We start from the raw sequence: 21607 nt of genomic DNA on the forward strand, positions 1-21607 counted from the left end.
TTTATTAGAAGTAAGAATCACAAGGCATATATATTTGCCCTCTTCATTAAGCTGTATTTGTGGAAGGAAAAGGGCAGCGTTTCCATTTTTTAACTGAATTGTATCCAGTCTTGAACCATTTCTATTTGAAGAATGTTCTCCAGCAACAACTGAATAAAGTTTTTCTACTTTATTCCCTTCAGATGTCTCCAAATACCAGATGAAGATTGTTTTTTTGATATCCAGTTCTGGAGGAGGGTAGTCAGAGATTTGACACTGAAGTGTCACATTTGTACCCAAGATTGCTGTCTTCCGAGCTGGCATGCTTACTTTTAAGGCTTCTTCACAAAAAAATGAAAAAAATTACAGATTACAGATTATTATGATTAATTTTACCTTTCCCCCCCCTCCTTTCCTCCCCTCCCAGTTCTCACATTTCAAAAGGAGTATTGCAAAAAGCAGTGGTGGAATGGCAAGAGGCAGAGAGCAATTAGAGGTCATAAAGACTAAGTGGAATATTGACTACTTTTGGAGTAAGCCAGAATTTGGCAAGCAGTTTCACAGTCCAGGTGACACAATTGTGACTGCATAATTACAAGCAAATTACTACAATGGATAGTTTTGTTTTTCATTAGCTAATTACAGTTCATCTATGGTCCAACTAGAATGTTTCAATAAGGAGTCAATTGGCATCAATGCAGTATGACAATAAAGAAACACAAAAAACTCTAATCTGGAGCACCCAGTTCAGGCTTAATAGAATGTCTGAACCTAGCTCCTGTGCAAAAGCCAGAGGCCAAGATGGAGCAACTTATTACATTTAAACCAATAATCAGAGCTTGTAACATTTCATTTGCAGTCTGTATAATACAGACTGCAGTCTTATAATACTCATTTCACTAATCCCTCCCCCAATATAGTATCCCTTGTAAAAGTTAAAGGTAAAGGTTCCCCTCGCACATGCGTGCTAGTCGTTACAGACTCTAGGAGGCGGTGCTCATTTCTGTTTCAAAGCCGAAGAGCCAGCGCTGTCTGAAGACGTCTCCATAGTCATGTGGCCGGCATGACTAAACACCAAAGGCGCACAGAACTCTGTTACCTTCCCACCAAAGGTGGTCCCTATTTTTCTACTTGCATTTTTTATATGCTTTCGAACTGCTAGGTTGGCAGAAGCTGGAACAAGTAATGGGAGCTCACCCCGTTATGCGGCACTAGGGATTTGAACCGCTGAACTGCCGACCTTTCGATCGACAAGCTCAGCATCTTAGCCACTGAGCCACCACATCCCAAGGGTCTAGCATAGAGCCTACTATACTTAAGAGGCTGATAGTTAACTGGCAGGGTTTGGGTGCCCTTTTTGTAAAAGGCACACCTGTAAATTAATTTCACTATGATGAATGAATGTGGTTTTTTGTCAAAACTAAAGGAAAGATCAAGGTAATACTTGCATTTTGAGGCTGGGTTTTATTAAATGATGAGCATATCAGATTAAAATTATGTTTAGATGAGCATAAATTTGTAAATTTTACGGTTCAGGGTTATCAGTAGACCAGGCTATTGTTAGTTTAAACAAGGAGTTAATATAAATAACAGCACAATAGTAACAGCATTGCCCAGTTGAGGTGTTTTCAAATTCATACACAGATCCAGAGGACGGAGTTTAATGAATAAGAGGGCTCGTTCCTGTGAGGAATGAGTTAAGAGTTTACCTTTGCTCTGGGCGAGAAACGCATTTTGCAAAACGCGTCGGCGCTGTCGAGGGCGCTCGTTGGAGAAGCCAGGGCAGGTGGCTCTCCCCTTCAGAGACCGATCTGTGACCTAAAGTTGTGCCCACCTGCCTTGCGAGGTCGGCCCCGTTTCTCCTCAAAGAGCCCCCAGACCCCTCCACACACACCTCAGCCAGGTCTCAATATTTCTCAGACTCGACAGCTTCTGTTTGCATTTGCCCTTGAGGCGCCCTCGCCTCGCCGCCACTCAAAACAGCAGCGAGAACGTAGCAAAGCACTTCCGCCATCCTCGCCCTGCCACCTGCATCCCGGCCACCTTGGATGTATAGCAAGCGTATACTCTATGTCTATAAATATGAATATGTGTGTGTGTGTGTGTGTGAATGTAATGTATAGCAAACTGTATAGCGGGCGCGGAGCTGTTTTTGTGCTTCGTTTTTGCTTTCTTACCTGCTGGCCCAGGAACAGAGCTGAGACACGCCCAGAGGCTAAAGAAAAAGTAAAGTCTTCGAACGGAGCTTGATTCCTGGAAATTTCTGTGGACACATCGAGGCAGTTTTCTCACCCGGAGGCCAGAGAGAGTCGCCATTACCCTCTTTCCTTTTGATTTCTCAATCTGGACTATAGTTTTCAGTTAATCGCGCTCTAAAGAGTAAACAGAAGCCACCCTACACAGCTGTTTGCCTGAACGACGAAATCTCTCTCTCTCTCTCTCTAACTTGCGAGGCAGGACAATGATCTTTGTCCCGGAAACTTTCATTTTCACTCCTGATCTTCCAATGATTTTCAGCTGCTGAAAAACTGAGAAAGAAAATAGTTACCTGGTGCCTTTAAAGAGTCTGAAGGTAGCATGCTCAGGCACCTGCTTAGTAAAAGAGGACCAATGGAAGTCTTTTACTTCTCCTTTAAGTGGAAGACTGGAACAGAGACTCCTACTGAATTTAAAAAAAAAACCCCAAAAACTTGCATTTAATTAGTTTTGAAAACATTTAATATACTGAAATTTCCTGTCAGTGAAAAGAAGTAATCAGTGTAATGGCTTGCCTCCAGAAGTTGTGGGTGCTCCATCTCTGGAGATTTTAAAGCCATTTGTCCCAGAATGGTATTGTAGGGGTGTCAAACTTGCGGACCAGATGCATCACATGCTGGCCACCCCATCCCTGTTTTAGCGAAGGGGGAAAAAGTCGCAATACATTATGTGACGTAACTACACAAGTTTGACACCAGTGGTATAGAGTCTCATGCTGGAGCAGAGAGTTGGACTAGAAAGCTTCCAAGATCCCATGCTATTCTATGATCTATGTTCTATGTTCTACTGGGTCAAAATACATTTCTTTTTTTTTAAAAAAAGGCAGAGGCTATTACCTTTAGATTCTTGAACCTGCAAAGGTCATAATCTACCTTCTCCATAATTCCTGCTAAAGTGCCTGAATGTAATCAATTTAGACACTGTAATCAGCAGCAGCATTCAACATCAGAAGTACAATAATAATTGCCATCTTGTGGAACAATCTCTCTTAGAAGCCTCATTTGCAGATTCTTAACTTGACATTATTTTGCAAGACAGTCAAAATAAAACTTTTTCATAGGGCCTTTGAGGTGGAGCCTAACACCTGATCAGTATTCTATTGGAACATTTTATCTCTGTACTTTTGTCACGTTTTGTTTTGATTTGCTTGTAAACCACCATGAATTGTTCTGATTTGACAGCACGAACAAATTACTGTTTTGACAGGCCTTTGTTGCATATCTTTGTAACTGCTGAGGCCAAGGAATTCTGATAGTGGAATGTCTATTCTTTGCAGAATACCCATCTTTTGCTCAGCAAATGATACCAGGAATTATGGGTTGGTGGGGGAAAGGGCAAACCAAAATCAATTTTAAAACTGGGCCTTTTCTTCCAGCAGCACAGGCATGATCATCTGTGTTTCTCATCTGAATAGGGTTTTCACTCTGAATTCATTCCTTACCCATAAACTCCATGTAGAATAAAAGCTGAAACAGAATGGAATAAGCCAGATTTGGCCCTCTTACAATAGAATTAACACCAGAAGTACTGTGGTGACAGTAGTATTTAATAATTTTCTTTTCAAAATTATAATTGATCCTGAGTGCTGCGGAATAGGTTTTCAATGATATCTCTGTACTTTGCTCCATTCAGCTTTCCCTTAGCACTGACCATCTCCCAGTCCCTGCTGCTTAAAAACACACCCCACAGCATGATGCTGTCACCACCACGCTTCACTTTTGGGATTATATTGGGCAGGTGATGAGCGCTGCCTAATTTCCTCCAGACGTAACATTTTGAATTGAGGCCAAACAGTTCAATCTTGTTCCTTACAGTCTGAGAGAACTTCGGGTGCTTTTTTGCAAACTCCAAGCGGGCTTTCATGTGTTTTGCACTGAGAACAGGCTTCTGTCTAGCCACTCTGCCATAAAGCCCAAATCAACGGAGATCAGCGGTGATGGTTGCCCTTCTGGAACACTGTCCCATTCCCATCTCCGCACAGGATTTGTGGAGTTCAGTCAGAGTGATCATCGGGTTCTTGGTCACCTCTCTTACTAAGGTCCTTCTCCCCCGATTGCTCAGGCGACCAGCTCTTGGAAGAATCCTGGTTGTGCCAAACTTCTTCCATTTGAGAATTATGGATGCCACTGTGCTCTTAGGAACCTTCAATGCAACAGAAATTTTACCTTCCCCAGATCTGTGCCTTGCAGTAATCGTGTCTCTGATCTCCGCAGGCTGTTCCTTTGACCTCATGGCTTTCGCTCTGCTACAGTATGCATTGTCAGCTGTGAGGCATTCTATAGAGGTGTGTGCCTTTCCAAATCATGTCCAATCAATTTAATTTACCACAGCTCAACTCCAATCAAGGTATAGAAACATGTCAGCAACGATCAAAAGAAACGGAAGGCTCCTGAGCTAAATTTCAAGTGTTGTTGCGAAGTCTGAATACTTGTACCAATGTGATATTTCTGGTTTTTCTTTTTAATAAATTTACATACATTTCTAAAATTCTGTTTTCACTTTGTCATTATGGGGTAGTGAGTGTAGATAAATGAGAAAAAAATGAATCTCAACAACTGTAGAATCAGGCTGCAGCACAACAAAATTGACAAAAGTGAAGTGGGTCTGAATACTTTCTGAATGCACTGTATATGTTTTTAATTTCATCCAATGTTAAAAGACCACTTAACAATCATTACCATACAGTATGGCAAAGGGAGGAGCTGTAGAAATGTTAAAAGATAAAATTGTACAGTATGTGCTGAGTTAACATGCCATGATTTTTAAAAGTCTTATTTATGATCTCTATATGCTTTTGAGATGGGTTTTTTTTTCATTCCACAGCCACGGGGAAAAAAAAGATAGAAGCAGTAACCAAAAGAAACTGAGTTTGAATCCAATTTAATCTGATTAAAAATTATACAAAGCACAAGTGGAACAACATTCTTCTTACAAATATTGCACTTGAGAGCATATGGATATGTACAACTTTGCCATTCTTTACATCCAAGGTATTTTTGTCCTAACAAGGTTAGGTTCAAGATGAAGTTGTGCAGGAAACCTGATAGTAAGCCAACCACTTCTATGATAAATTGGCCGCCACCAGAAATGTACCATCTGAATACAACTTGCTTTGAGAAGAAAGGAATATAACTTATTTTACAATCCATTTGGAAATGAAATGCCAGTGGCTCCCTCTCAATGGAAGGCAAATGGGATACTGAATTTCACAGTTCCTCTTGTTCAGGGGATTGGATGAGTCATTTTAGGATGAGGAGACTGGAAGAGCAGATAATTTGGCAACCGCCAGATCTTCCTCTTCTACCTGTAGATAGTTCGAATTTATGGTGTTCCCCCTCCCCTTCTCAATTCTAAAATCCATTGCTATCAAATTCCAATTAACAATAATTGGGTGAAAAAGTATGCAATCTGATTCCAATTGTCATCGTCCCTGGTGCTGTGAATAGTTTCACTGGCCTCCGCGGGTGATCATACTCCATCTCTCTTTGCAAATTTTACTTGGTAGGGAGTAGGACATTTACAATAAGACATTGATAAACTGAACATTTTAGAAAGCAAACTGAAAAAGACAATAACCGGGATTGGATTGCATACTATCCAATTCTTTGATTGTATTTATAACCTAAAACAAAGGGATGAATACCATATAAAATTAAAGGGCAGTATATTAATAGAGGTATAAAAATGTGCATGACAAAAAAAAAGAGAAGATAGCTTTTACCAGTCATATTTGTAACCCACAAGAAAGGTTGACAATATGTGTTCAAGATGTTGACTCTAGAAAACGGAAAACTTTTTGTGGAAGTTTCTGTTGATTGGTTGCGTCTATGGTATAAGAAATAAATAAATGGTTCCTTCCATTTGGCTGCCCTATGCCATGCAATATGTCCTAGAACTACACAGAGCAAACAGGGAAGTATCTAGTTAGCTTAAAAGAGGAACAAACTCCATTCGCAAACCTAACAACAGGCTGACTGCATTAAAAAATTCCGATATTATGTTTCTAATTATAAGAGGAAAGTTGTGAGAACTTACTACTTTATACAGCCTTTACGACTTTACATTCTGCTTTTGGCACATTTCGCCACTGGTTCAATTACAGCCTTGGGTAAATGAGATTAAAGGAAAATACTGAACAGGGAAGAGGCCACATACTCCAATTAATCCAAGAGAGAAAGAAAACTTGCACAGGGTCTTCAAATTATCTACTTGGAGTCCCATGGTCCTTAATAAGATCCAAAATGGGAAACCTCCTAGTTCTATGTAATACGTAAAGCATGAAAGGGTCGCTCAGGAAAGAACAGATTTTTTTAAATTGTTAAAATTGTTTTATAAAAAAGAAAATTTAATCCTTTTGGCGGTCATAATCAGTATTATGCAAACTTTGTTAATCAGTAATCCTTTAATTTTTCTGTTAAAAGAGTGTGTTCTTCATTTTGTTATATACAAAAAACTCTGGGTTTAAAAAAAACACCGCCTATATAAATAATTATACATTATGTCCCATTTCCTGGAAATAAAATTATAATTTTTCAGTAACAAGATGGCTTTGTGTTCTTATTTTTTAATCATCCCTTTTCTTTTTCAGTCACAAAGAAATGTTACCCTCAGAAAATAATTTGGATTTTAAGTCTTATTACGAATTGAGGAGAATTTAGACCAGCAAACATTTCTATTTACATCAACAGTAATTGCATCAAAATCAAAGTTAACATAACTGAGGAGAGAATGCATTTACCGGTTGAAATAATACATTGGATTTGGCCTGTAAGGTTCTGGACATTTCTATTTGTGTTAATATGATGGAGAATGTTTATATGCACGCCTTTTGCCCTTATAGTCCTGTCTAGTAATGTAATTAAGTATTTCAATAACATTCAAAATGCAGTTTCTGACAAACATTGTTTGAAACACACTGATGGTTCTGAAATTACTCTTTGATGAAGAAGGAAAAGACAATGCAAGGTCTTTGTTAATTTTAAAAATATTTCTGCCATCTAAAGAGCTTTCCTTTCATACTTCATAGAGAGATAAATGCAACTGGCATGTTACAAAAAGGAGGAGAAGAAAAGTATCCTCTTTGCAGCCAAAATGCAGCGATGAATTGCATTTAGTTAGCAACAGTAAAGATGGCTAAATCAATGCACTTCAATGCACAGTATTTCAGTGTGAAGATTTGTCACATTGATATTCATAGGCTTTTATAAAACAGAAGATACATTCACTGTTTCCCATGGCTCCGTGCTGCAATTACACTTCTTTTAAAAAGTAGAATTTTTTGAAATTGGATCACAGATGTTTCTTTTCAATGGATCTTGAAAACCAAAGGAATTGTTACAACTCATTCATCCATAGCCATAAAATTACAGCTCTAAGTTGTTGACACTTTTGGGAACATACCATCATGAACTAAAATGGAGGTGGAAGTGTTATCTTTTGTTTAGACAAGTTCTAAACTTCTCCAACTTCAAACCCATTAGCAATGGAGAACATCAAGAAATTTAAAGGGTTTACTCATCTTAACTTTCTGCTTGACAGTATCTCTGTAAATGATTTAACGGTGAAACAGGAAAAAGATTTTCAAAAGCACAAATGATAGGAAGCCAAATTATACCTGAGACCAAAAAAAATTCTGCAGGGGAAAAGTTGGATATCCTGTTGTCTACCTATGTGTAACGACAAAAAAAGAATATCAACAACTTTAAGATCCTGTATTATATCATTTGTGCCTTTGAAGATCTACACACTGAATTTGGATTTTAATCCTGTATGAATCCCACATGTGAAATGAAACATAAAATTATCCTTCTTTTCACATTTCTTTTTAGTCTCTGATTATTTCACCCACCCACCCCCAAAATATGTATAAACCGAGGCACAAATGGTTAAGGATGAGACTGGACATGATCTGATCTAGCAGCTGCTTCTTGCACTGGTATATTTCCTGCCGCCAAAGGCTGATTGCCTCCCACTGGATGATTTTGCACATTTCCATCTAATTGTGACACAGCTGTAACACAAAATATTTTTTTTTAATTTTGTTAATTGTTTCATAATACAAAGCTCAAAATCTCATTTCTCATTAAGTAATGTTTTGAAAAAGTCCAAGCCCAAACAGTATTTGCGTATGAGACCAGATATTTCATCTACATATAAAATGTTGCACAAAATATATAATACACATTATTGTTCGATATATTCTGACATAATGGTAGATATTTGAACATGATGCTCACTGCTGGGACACAGTCATGTGACCGGGGGATGCCGAGAGATGGAGCAGCTTGCTCTCCTTCCCAACATGAGCTCCAGAACTTTCAGGAGGAGATTTATGCTAAAAGGTAACTAAGCAATTGGTGATGGCGGGGGTGGGTGGGGAGGAACATGTGGGGTTCTGGCGGGAAGCACGACCAAGGCCTAGAGGGATGCCAAGGGTGGAAAGCAAAGCACAGGTGCTCAGAGTGTGGGGTAGACCCAGGGCAGAGCCTGCATTAGGTCTCCCAGGGCCTTCCAGGGGGCTCTACTTAATGACCACATTGAGGACGACAGGAATGGGGGGGTTGTTAAGTGAGGAGGTCACATGGGCACTTCACTTAATGGCCATCATGATTTCTGACTGTAATGGCCGGGTTCGGTTACCGGTAGTCCTCAACTTACAACAGTTCATTTAGTGACCGTTCGAAGTTACAACAGCACTGATAATAGTGACTTATGCCCGTTTTTCACACTTAAGGCCATTGCAGCATCCCCATGGTCACGTGATTTACATTCAGATGCTTGACAACTGACTCATGTTTATGACGGTTGCAGGCTTCAGGAGTCATTTTGCGACCTTCTAACCAGCAAAGTCAATGGAGAATCCAGATTCATCTCACAACCCTGTTACTGATTTAACAACTGCAGTGATTCACTTAACAAATGAGGCAAGAAAAGATGTAAAATGGGACAAATTCACTTAACAAATTTTTCACTTAACAACATAAATTTTGGGCTCAATTGTGGTCATAAATTGAGGACTGCCTGTATAGTCATTGATTGAGGGCTACCTGTGTATTGTTGTGGTAAAGGAAAAGCAATCTATTTCACTGTCTTGTTTTTTTACTAGGTAGGCAAATAAAAGGAAACCAATGGAAGAAAAACAGAGCAGGAGGAAGACAGTTACTTACCTGGTTGAAATTTCAGTTCTCCATCTGGACCTGATGGTGGATGTCCTTGCTGTAACTTCTTCTGTTCCATTTGTTTAACAGCCTGTAAAACAGTTAATTTACATGTAGCAAGATGGAGAACATTTAAACCAAGGTCTCAAAATTTCCTATAATAAACTGGCATTTATCTTTGGTCTTTCTTGCCATGCTAAGACAGATTCTTCTGTTAAAAAGAGCCAGAATCTGATTTTTTTTTGATGGACCAAGCAGGAACTTACAACTGAAACATACCACAAACACACAAGGCAGAGTTACAAGGGGGCACCTCTTTCCTGAACTCACGTGTTCAAAAAACCAGCCACGTTATTTTGACAAATAAATAAAAAAGTACCAGAACAGACAAAATAACAACATACTAAAATAATTAACCCTCTGCTGTCTTTCCATAACTCCCAGCACAGCTTGATAAGGATTCAGGTGGTTGTGAAAATACTAACAGACAACTGCACATTCTTTAGTGAACTGGTTAACAGACTTTCAGAAAGCCTCTTTGTTCAGAGCAGGGGCACTAAACATGGCGGAAGTTTATGTCCCAGCAAGTTAAAAGATTCTAAAAACAGAAGTAATACAGTTATAGAACTTTCTATAATCTAGTCCAGGGGTGGGCAACTGTGGCCCTTTTACAACCTGTGGACTTCAACTCCCAGAATTCCTGAGACAGCCAAGCTGGCTCAGGAATTCTGGGAGTTGAAGTCCACAGGTCATAAAGGGGCCATATTTGCCCACCCCTGATCTAGTCAGCTTCTTTTTAAATAAATTTTGTAAAAGAAGACTGTGAGAATTCTGCTTTAGGTCAGAAGTGGGGAACTGTGGCCCCTTTATGACTTGTGGACTTCAACTCCCAGAATTCCTGAGCCAGCTGGCCTGGCTCAAGGATTCTGGGAGTTGAAGTCCACAAGTCATGAAGGGGCCATTGTTCCCCATCTCTGCTATAGGTAAAGTTACTACCAAGGATCTGGCATTCATTTTGCCCATCAATAGAGCTGTCCCTGTCCCTCCAGGATGGGGATGCTTGTCACTAGTGAGCCCGTCCCATGTAGGCAGTACAGGTAATCCTCGACTTACAACAGTTCATTTAGTGATAATTCGAAGTTACAACGGCACAGAAAAAAGCGACTTATGATCATTTTTCACATGATGGTTGCAGCGTCCCCATGGTCACATGATCAAAATTCATATGCTTGGCAACTGGTTCATATTTATGAAGTTTGCAATGTCCCAGAGTTATGTGATCACCTTTTGCCACTGTTTGATAAGCAAAGTCAATGGGGAAGCCAGATTCACTTAACAACCGTGTGACTAACTTAATAACTGCAGTGATTCACTTAACCCTGTGGCCAGAAAGGTCATAAAATGGGGCAAAACTCACTTATCAGACTTCTTGCTTAGGAGCAGAAATTTTGGGCTCAATTGTGCTTGTAAGTCGAGGACTACCTGTATAGGCAGTATACATCGCAGCATAGATGTCCTTCTTATTAAAAGCAAAATGAATTAGATTCCAAACAAGCAAAGGAAAGCTTGCAACTGCTCTAATTGTACCATTTCAAGTTCTTGTTTCTGAGTCTGAAGGAAGTCTTGTTGCCGCTGTAGCTCTTCCCTCTTTTTCTGAAGTTCTAATGCCTGCTTCTGCAATTCATCTTCTTGCTGGTAAATGTGACTTTCAAATTCCTTCAGATCTTCTTCAGTAAAGACCTGCTGCTGATCCAGAGTCTCAAAAACAACAAGAACAACAAATCTTAACTCCTTAAAAGAAATCTCAATGGGGGGAAAAATCAGACTACTCTATATCTGTATCGGTGCCCAAGATTTAAGATGTTTGGTAATCACCTATTTTTGGACAAGGAGAAATTATGCTTTTAAAGCACTCTAAAATTCCTCCCAAGTAAAAGGCAAGGACACAATTTCTCAACATTGCCCTTACTGTTCCATCAGCTTCACATTTCCCTATTCCATGTACACACCTGGAGTTAATTTGCCTTTGGAGTACATTTAAAAACCAAATTACAATCAACCTCCTCATTAAAGGGAGAAGAACTGAAGCCTACCACATCACAGAGCAAACCCCAACAGAGACCACCTGCCAATAGAAGACCTTGTGTCTGAGCATCTTCTGAGCTGCTTCTGAAACCGATTGCTCTTCCTCACAACAATAACAAAGATGAACTATGTCTACCATTCTTGGCTTTTTCCCTGACTTTTTCCTTGGATGAAGTTGAGTCAAGAAAATATATGGACTGTATTTGTTTTAAATGGATGGTTATTCACAGACTTAGTCTTCATATTCCCATGATTTCCTTTGAGTACCATCCATGGAGTGGAAGCTCTTAAGGTTCCTTTGTAACTATGGACTATTACTGTAAGAAGAGAAACTTCCAGATATAGTAGCATTAAGGTAAAGGTTCCCCTCGCACATATGTGCTACTTGTTCCCGACTCTAGGGGGTGGTGCTCATCTCCGTTTCAAAGCCGAAGAGCCAGCTCTGTCTGAAGACGTCTCCATGGTCATGTGGCCGGCATGACTAACCGCCAAAGACACACGGAACGCTGTTACCTTCCCACCAAAGGTGGTCTCTATTTTTCTACTTGCATTTTTTACGTGCTTTCAAACTGCTAGGTTGGCAGAAGCTGGGACAAGTAACGGGAGCTCTTTCCATTATGTGGTGCTAGGGATTCAAACCGCCGAACTGCCAACCTTTCTGATCGACAAGCTCAGCGTCTTAGCCACTGAGCTACCGCGTCCCTCTCCTAGTAGCATTACAACTGTATAATATTTTTAATCATAGTCGACTTTGGGATAAAATGTACACATAAAGGAAAAGACAGGTAAAACAATTATTCTCTTTTGCTTCCAACTTTAGTTATTCCTTTGCTCAAATTCTATTGCCATAATGTGCATGCTTACTTAGTTTCAAACAATGAAGTTACTGCACAGAGAGAATTAGGCACAGTGTCCTTAGACTCACTGTTCAGATTTTATTTTCATAATGTCATTAATAAAAAATACAGATAAATACAAAAGAAGAAATAGGTGATTAAAAGTTCAAAACAGATGGGCCATTTGCTGATGACTATGATCAATCTTAGTTCGAAAGTGTCATTAGTACCTCCCAGCCTTCTGGCTCCAAAAACTCTCTTTTCTGTGTAGCTCTCATGAACTCTTCCATGGTGACTAACCGGTCTTTGTTGATGTCAACCTTAAGCAAAAAAAAAAACAAAAAAAACCCCACAGTTTAAGCTATATAATTTATTTGCAGTTCTTTTCCCATGCAATTGCACTTTTATTTATTTATTGATTGATTGATTGATTGATATTTTTAAATTTTATTAGAGTATCAAAAAGCAAAAGCAAAAACAAATGTATAATAATTTTTCTATCATGGTGTAACATCGCCAAAATATCCATATATATATTAAAAATAGAAAATATTTACACATTCTTGTATACAAATTTACCTTTCCAATACTTATTGCATGGGGAAAAAATATTTGCAGTTCTTAAAACAAATGGAAATGAGGTTGCAGAAAAGTCATGACAGAAATTCCTGGCTAATGCTACCCTATTTAAGAAAATCCATATTTTGGTACACAATAAGTTAGGATCAGTTATATTGCATAAAACATAATGGTAATAGGGATGGGAATAAATTGATAAGTGCCTAAGGAGCAAAACACAAATTAATCTCATCTCATGGGTGCTGCAAATATTTCTATCCTGATGAGAGATGTGCAACTTCTCTGTAACATTTAAAATTCCATGTCATTCAAGTATCAATAGCATGTGAAAATTTAATATTTTCTTATTATGTGGCAAAACAAAACAGCAACCGTCCCCCACTCACATAACCAGATTGGAAATATCAAATTTGCATGATAATGGTGAACCTGACAGAAATCTCATTCATTGAGAAGCTGGTTTTCGCAATGACCACAGGCTGGTCATTCAACAGATTGAAGGAAAGGTAGAAGTTTTAATAATTGTATAGCTTTAAATATACTTACTGTAAAAAGTTGTAAAGTTGTAAACACTAGCCAGAATAGCATTCTTATTGATTAAAAATAAAGTTGGATACACGTAAACATTCCCATCCCAAGGCAATCTGTTCATGAACAATTACTCGTTGCATTATTTAAGTAGATATCATTCAACAGCAAACTGTAATAAAGCTATCCATATAAGGATAACTAAACAAGTAGTAATAAACTTACACTGTATTGAGGTGGGGTCAGGAAAGCTCTGAAATAAGCATTTTCAGAAGCATGTTCTAGTTTGGGAAATATGCCCACTACTTAAATACATATTTACACACCTTTAGTTAAACATTTTAACTAAATGTTTTAACATTTAGTTAAAACAGCAGAAGTTTGCTAACAGTTATTTGGAAAATGTGTGCCCTGAAAGTTTACCTCATTCATGACATGCTCTCTCATTCGTAGCCTCTCTTCTTCCATTTCAACCATATCATCCTCTTCATTTTTGGGGTCATAGACTTTCTCTAGCTAAAATTAAGATTAAGAAATTTGCTTTGAACAGGCCATCCAGATTTTTATTATTTTGTTATGAAAATATGTTGCTTTAATGCTATTTATTTATTAAACTTACATCTCACTGCAAACAGACAACTCTCAGCAATTTAATGAAGTATATGAAATAGCAAAAGTTAAAATATCCACAGTATGATTGACATCATAAACAGCAAAAGCAACAAAATACAAAGATCGACAAAAATAGATATTTTTGAGATAAATGTTTTCTTTCTACATATTTAATAGCACATACTGATATCTAACAATCAATTTCGGATTAGCTTTCCTTGGGAGATATTCAGAGATTATCTGCCTTAAATGTAGCTCACATTGAACTGTATATAGCACAGTCAAACTTCAGTACATGAAATGTTTAACAACATTTTGTATTATGCCATCAATTGCTTTATCATAATGTTTATGTCATAAAATGTTTTATAAAATTTGCCAAATTTCAGTTCCACAGGAGTCATGGTTCCTGGATTTTGGACGCATTCTATAATTTAGCCCATTTGAGGTACCTTGATTCAAAAGTTTCTGCCCTTCAGTTAAAGGGAAATTATTTATGAGGTTTTAGTATTATATAATTGACAGAGGAGACTGAAACTTCAATGTTCAAGGTTACTAAATCATTAAGAAATTGAGGAATTAACCTTCTATCCATACAAAAACATCTCACATATCTTTGAATATATATGCCTAGTTATGGGACATTTACACATGATACTGCTAGTCTCAGCTTAATGAGTGCCAGATATTTGAATGTATTTCACATTAGTCACTCAGCAATGTTTAAGAAAATCGTTCATAGTTTATAAAAGATGAAGTCCAAAATGATGGGAGAGTCTGTTTAGATTAGGATATATCATTCTAATACTACTTCAGTACTACTGAAATGAATTCATAAGCTGTTTCTTATTATTCAATTAGTATCTGAAACAGTAGATACTGATGACCACTTATGTTAAACATTTTCCTGACATTTACTATATTTGCTAATGAAACCATCCTTCAATTGCTGCAATTGTCCCAAAGAATACCTATAGAAATAATAGTACTATTCTGCTTTGTACAAGTTCATTAGACTTTGAGTATGATATATTTAATTAAACTGTGGAAACTCAATTTCCATTCTAACATTCCCATTCAATGGTCATTATTTGCTCATGCACTGAGCCAAATGAAACCTCATGATTCTCAAATAATCCAGTTACACATATTTACCTCCCTGGTAAATAGAGCTTCTAATTCCTGTTCATCCAGAAAACCATCAGCATTGACATCTGTTAAAAAAGTCATATAAATATATAATTAGAGACACTAGCTCACCCATCCATAATTTTAGACCACAATCATTCCCACTTTAATATTTGTATATGTTGCCACAAATCATATGGTAAGCTACCTGATTAGAAAAAGTGAATGCAAACCCATGTACAACAATGTGTGCGTGTGAGTCTATGCACGCACACACACATGCAGAAACACACAGTATATTGTTGTATTATATATACTGTTGTATAATATGTGGGGGGAAAAACATTTCATGCATCTGTTGAGGTTTTCTGGAAAAGCACATGCCAAGATACATTTGTTAATCTGAAAAGTGCAACAGGATTGTCAATATTCTGTGATAATTCTGTTTCTTAATGTTTTTTAACTATGAATCTTACCGTGCAATTTGAAGAAAGTCTTTGGATCAAAATCATTGGGGTCTAAGCCATCTGCTTCCTCCCATACCTCTTTCAATTGGTCTTTACTTCCCTGAAAGGTGATAATGAACACCAGTTGTGCAAATGATTTCACAGAAGCTTTTAACATAGAGTTAAAATCACATAGGTTACTCAATGGACTTCAAAAATCAAATTAATTTTCCCCTAAAGCACTCTTTCGGGGGTTTTTGTCTGATGTACCTTGCAAGGAAAAGATTGTAATACCATTATTTCTCTGCCACTTAGTATAAACTCATGGAAAACTACACAGATATAAAATATATTTTATATTCACTCTAAAAACAATTTTAATCCCTCTGCAATGCCCATGTAGGATAACTGACATCACTGTGACAAAACGATGGGTAGAATGTAGTCACATTCCAGTTTCCACAAAAAAGTGGAAAACATGAAGATATTTTTGAAAAAGCCCAGAATCTTTCCATTTTTTAAATGGTATCCTATTTAGTTAAGAAATCATTGTACGGGAAGCATAGGAAATGGCATTTATACTTGGTTATAGTCTAAAAGCTTAATGAGATCAGTGACCAACAATCAAGCTCAAAAACTGTAATATTTTAGTGTGGTAAACGCTGTCATGATATTGAAATACATGAATAAATAAATGATTTAGTATCCATTTAACTGACCCTTGTGATCTTGACTTTTTCAGCAAGGGATCTCGGCCAACATGTATACAGTTCTGATGAGTTCCATTATCCTGGTGGATGACCATACTAAAGATTTTATTTGATGTGTTCCCTTTTTTAAATTTATATTTGTTTGATATACAACTATATAATATATAAAAATATAAAATATATAAAATATAAATATATAAAATATATAATATTTTGTATAATATTTTAATTGTTATACTACACCAGAGTTCCCCAACCTTTCCAGGTGGGTGGCTTGGACGTATACATGTGTGCGGGCGGGCGAGCACCTGTGATGTTTGCGCCCATGTATGAGTGGGGCCTAGAGCACCTGTGATGAGGCTCACACGAGTGGGGCTGCGAGTGCCCACGACAAGGTTTGTGTGAGTGGGGCCACAATTACCTACAACAATACTCTTGCGAGTGGGGCTGTGCACATGCACAGAGGTACATGCACCAGCCAGCCACTCACATGGCACGGTGGTGATTAGCCCGCGGCCCACAGGTTGGGGACCCCTGTTCTACATAGAGGGACTTGTGTCAGATGAGTGGCCATATAAGTTTGATAAACAAAATAAATAAAAATATACAAATCAAACATTTTATACAGTGTGGATAAAAACAGCGAACTTACAGGATGATTAACTTTGGGGTGATCACCGTGCTTTTTTTTCATTTCCTCATATTTAGCTTCTTCTTGGTGCCTCTTTTCTTCATCCAGTGTTTTTAAATATTCTCTCCTTTCATGTTCTTTCATCATCTCATACTTCTTAAACTCCTCATGATGGGTTTTGTCATAGTTTTCTAAGTCATGTGTAGCCTGCAAATAAAAAGAGTTAAAAATTGAAACAAAATCTGTTTTTTTTTTCCCTAGAGTGAGGATAAACATTGAGCTAAGCAGCATTAAGAAACTCCTGCTGACCAGGCCATTTTCTCCTTTCCCTCAGGACATTTTTCTCAGGATATATCCAAGTTCATAAAGAATTCCTGAACAATAAATTCCACAACCATCTTCTTCGGATTAACCGAAAATGAAGATACGAAAAAACTTAGAATTACTACTGTATACTAAATATCTTCACTGCATCTAGACTTAGAATAAATTGAGTTTTTAGCCATACTATCTAAAATTACAGGTAGTCTTCATTTAGTGACTGCCTTGTTTAACAACCATTCACAAACACAACTGTGATGAAAAAGTAACTTTATGACCAATCCTCACATTTCATTGTATCCCACAGATTCTGAAGGGAAGTATGGTATTTTGTATTGTCTCTAAAAAACAACGCTAATTCCTTTTTCATTTGCTCTATATATTCCTTTTCCCTCAGTATCTGTGGGCTCAACGTCCATCTCCTCTTTTTCCTTTGATGTCCTTTCCATATCAACATTACCGAGTTGTGATCAGCCCAATTGTTTGACATTATTTCTACTGTTTCTATCTCTTGAATAAGTGTCTTAGTTATCCATACCATGTCTATTCTGGACCAGGACTTGTGAGGATTGGAATGATATGTAAATTTCTTTACCTCAGGGTTATATAATCTCTCTTTTTTTTTTTTTTTTTTAAGTGTTTTATTGTAAGAAGTTATAATAATACAATTTTTTCTCCATCCGGTTACATAGTATGGAAAAAGAAATAAATGCAAATTACATATTGAACATAAGTGAGTGATTTTTCCAGCCCAGATACATAGTAGTGCATAGCAGTAAATAAAGAAAAAGTGGAGAATTGTGTTCTCATATCATTTAGGTCGTATATTATGTATCTATAATAATCTTCTACTATACATTAATGAATACATAGATTTTTGTCTCCTACTTATCCGAGTATCCTCTCCTTGCCATCTTATCTTTCCTACCATCCTCTCTACATCTTCTCTTACTATTTCGTTTTACTATTTCTTGTTCTGGTCTCTTCCCTTTTTATTTCAATTTCCTCTTCTCTAGCCACCCGTACCACTTGTCCCATACGCTGTAATAATCCGAATCATCTCTGTCATTGATTTCTAATGTTAATTTGTTCATCTCGGCACACTCCATTATTTTGCCGATTACTTGTTCCTCATTCGGGATTTTTTTCTCTTTCCATTGTTGGGCGAAGGCAATTCTTGCTGCTGTTATTATATGCAATGCCAAATATTTCTTCTTTTTTGTCATTTCCTTCTGAAGAATTCCCAGGAGAAGTATTTTAGGATCTAATTCGAAAGTTTCACCTATTATTTCTGAGAGCCAATTACAAATCGTCTTCCAGTACTTTTTTGCTTGGGAGCACGTCCACCAGCAATGGTAAAAGGAACCTTGCTGGTGTGCACACTTCCAAAACCTTGGGTTAGAGTTAGGGAAGATCTTAGCAATTCTAGCCGGTGCTAGATGCCACCTATAAATCATATAATCTCTAACTGTCTATTAAATTTAATTCTTCTACTAGGTCCATAAAAGTTCTAGGGAGTACATTTTTCTTTTTTTTATTATTCTGATCACTGCTATAATCCTTTTTTACATCTACAATTGCATTGAAATCGCCAATTAAACATACATTCTCTGTTTTTTCTTCTAATATCTTTTCATGTACTTTTTAATAAAATTCTAACTGTCCATTATTGGGCGCATAGACCACCAATAAAACATTTTTATATTCTAATTTTACTTCTATCATCAATATTCTTCCTGCTGCATCTGCATATCTCAAATTACCCTCTATTCCTTCTCTAATGTACACCAGTATTCCTCTTTTCTTTTCTTCCGCTAATGCTACAAATGATTCTAATTTTTTACATTGTAAGTATTTTTCATCCTGTTTCCTTATGTGCACCTCTTGGATTATATTCTTTAATGAGCATTTTCTTTAATACTCTTCAGTATCTTATGTAATTCATTTAATACTATAATTGTCTCCCACAGAGAAAACTCAGCACTATTTCCTTAAATCCTTGCCTCACTTATAAAGAAGGTATGGTGTTACAGGAATGCTCTACCAGTGATTACCACATAGTAACTATTACTGACACTAGGGGGTGCTAAAAGCTCATTTTTTAATGCCTGCATCTCTAGAAAATAGCAATAACAAAATTGACTTTATTTTGAAGTGTGATTGTTAACAGTTACTGTCACAATTAAACTGACTGGCCTTGGATATTTTATTTTATCTTTATTTTATTGATAATATTTGTCTGCTGCCCATCTTACTTCAAAGCAACTCTGGGTAGTTTGCAACATTAAAAGCAATAAAATTGTAGAAGATAAGTATTTTTAAAAGCAATAAAAATAGAATAGACAAATAATCTTTAAAGTAGAGAGGTGCCATTTGGACTCACCATGCTTTGAAAGCAGCCCCCAAATATCCCCAAAGATTACCACAAATTTGTTAATTGTTCAGGTATCATAAAGGGAAAATTATTAGATATAGGCATAGACACATTAAATATTTAATTAATTAGTTTTAGATCTTCACCCAGTTTTTAAAATACAACTACCAGCACATCACTCGAAGTATAGACTTTGACTCAAAGGAGGCTGTGCATTTTGATTTGGATCATTTTTTTAAAAATAAATGATCCAGTTTGGGTAGTGTTGAAGTTGCTAGTCTCAAAACCAGGGGACTGTGAGTTCTAGTCCTGATTTAGGCATGGGAAGCCAGGTTGGTGACTTTGGGCCAGTCACTCTCTCTCAGCCCAACCCACCTCACAGGGTTGTTGTTGCAGGGAAAATAGGCAGAGGAAAAAATATTAAACATGTTCACCGCTTTGAGTTACATACAAAGTAATAAAGGTAGGGGAGGAGATCTAATAATAAATCATAAATATATGTGCAATCTGTGCCTTTCAACCATTCTTTTGAAGGCCTACAATATAGGAGCCATGATCATGAACTTGTAAGTCCCTAAGGTGCTTTTTCAAAAGGCAACTAGACTTTGTTTTTCCTTGAAGACATTTCACTTTTCATCCAAGAAGCTTCTTCAGTTCTGACTGAATGGTGGAAGATGGAAGGATTTATATCCCTTGCAGCAATCCTTCCATCCTTCATCATTCAGTCAGAACTGAAAAAGCTTCTTGGATGAGAAGCGAAACATCTTCAAGGAAAAACGGTCCAGTTGCCTTTTGAAAAAGCACCTTAGGGATAACTGTGACCTGGGTGACTGAGGATTCAGCCGGTTCTGTCCAGTTTAGGAGAACCGGTAGCGGTGACTGTGGTAGGCTCCGCCCACCTGCCCGGATGTAATTACATCCTATTTAGCCACGTTTTTGAGGCTGTGCACATGCGCGGAAGGCACGAGTGCAAACATGCGCGGAAGGCCGAACATATGCCGAAGGTGGCACATTGGAGAGCAGCGAACGCGCACATTCACATTTGCAAACCGGTAGGGAAGGTAAGTGAATCCCACCTCTGCCTGTAAGGTGTGGACAAATAGGGTTGTTTGCTTGCCACTCAGCTGGGAAGAGAGGGGCATTGCCTTCCTCCTTCCTTCCTGCAACAGGGACTAACACAGCTTCCTTCATAGAAGTCTGCCCTAACTTTATTTTTTATTTTTCTGTTCAACCGTCCCTGATTCTCAGAGACTGCCTAGAGAAGTTTTGTTGGGAAGGTTTTTCAGAAGTGCTTTGTCATTGCCTCCTTCCTGGGGCTGAGAGGTGACTGGGCCAAGATGCCCAAGGCAGGAATTGAACTTAACAGTGTCCTGATTTCTAATCTGATGCCTTAGCCATTACTCCAAACTGGCTCTACATACTATCTTTACACATTTATTTACTTCAGTTACACTTTTCATATCTGCAATTCTGTTTCTTGATGGAAGCCCTCAAGAAAGAGAGAGGACCATCTTTTTAATTTTTTTAAAGTTAAGTTTTAATTAGTAAGTTAATTAATAAATGCAATCGTTCATTTATCCGTGGAGCAGATGTTAAACAGATATACACTTAAGCATATTTTAAAGCTATTCAGGATCTGCTGCATTGAAGAAGCTTTTCCTGCCATCACTGAATGGTTTTTTTAAGTTGCAAATGAGATTTCTAACATTACAAAACAAACTATACTATTATTCGGAAAACTGAGTACATTTAAACTGATTTGAATACTTATTAAACAGACTGTTAATCCGGTGAAACAATATTGGTTGACTAATATGAAGTTACTTCCACGTATAATAAAATGTGAGAAGGAATTAAATTGGCTCAGTTTAAAGGTTTAAAGACTTAGTAAAAATATAAAGCTGCTTATATTGGCTTGAGAACATTCATTCCATGATGCACTCACTACAAGGAGCACAAGCAGAT

At 37.5% G+C, this 21607-nt stretch overlaps 1 protein-coding gene across 1 annotated transcript in view; it reads right to left on the reverse strand.

Moving 5' to 3' along the window:
• Positions 1 to 5099: 5099 nt before the first annotated feature.
• Positions 5100 to 21607, reverse strand: part of NUCB2 (nucleobindin 2) — a 43696-nt gene continuing 27188 nt past the window's right edge. Inside the window, exons 6-13 of the mRNA XM_070933574.1 lie at positions 16969 to 17154; positions 15637 to 15727; positions 15188 to 15246; positions 13844 to 13936; positions 12544 to 12633; positions 10980 to 11150; positions 9402 to 9483; positions 5100 to 8245 (exon numbers count right to left, since the gene is read on the reverse strand). Coding sequence (XP_070789675.1) covers positions 8121 to 8245; positions 9402 to 9483; positions 10980 to 11150; positions 12544 to 12633; positions 13844 to 13936; positions 15188 to 15246; positions 15637 to 15727; positions 16969 to 17154 — 897 coding nt within the window. The 3' untranslated portion in view covers positions 5100 to 8120. The remainder of the gene's footprint in view (positions 8246 to 9401; positions 9484 to 10979; positions 11151 to 12543; positions 12634 to 13843; positions 13937 to 15187; positions 15247 to 15636; positions 15728 to 16968; positions 17155 to 21607) is intronic.

The sequence above is a fragment of the Pituophis catenifer genome, unplaced genomic scaffold (assembly GCF_029215685.1).
Source record: "Pituophis catenifer annectens isolate HBS135680 unplaced genomic scaffold, rPitCat1.0.hap2 SCAF_1, whole genome shotgun sequence".
Lineage (NCBI taxonomy): Eukaryota > Metazoa > Chordata > Lepidosauria > Squamata > Colubridae > Pituophis > Pituophis catenifer.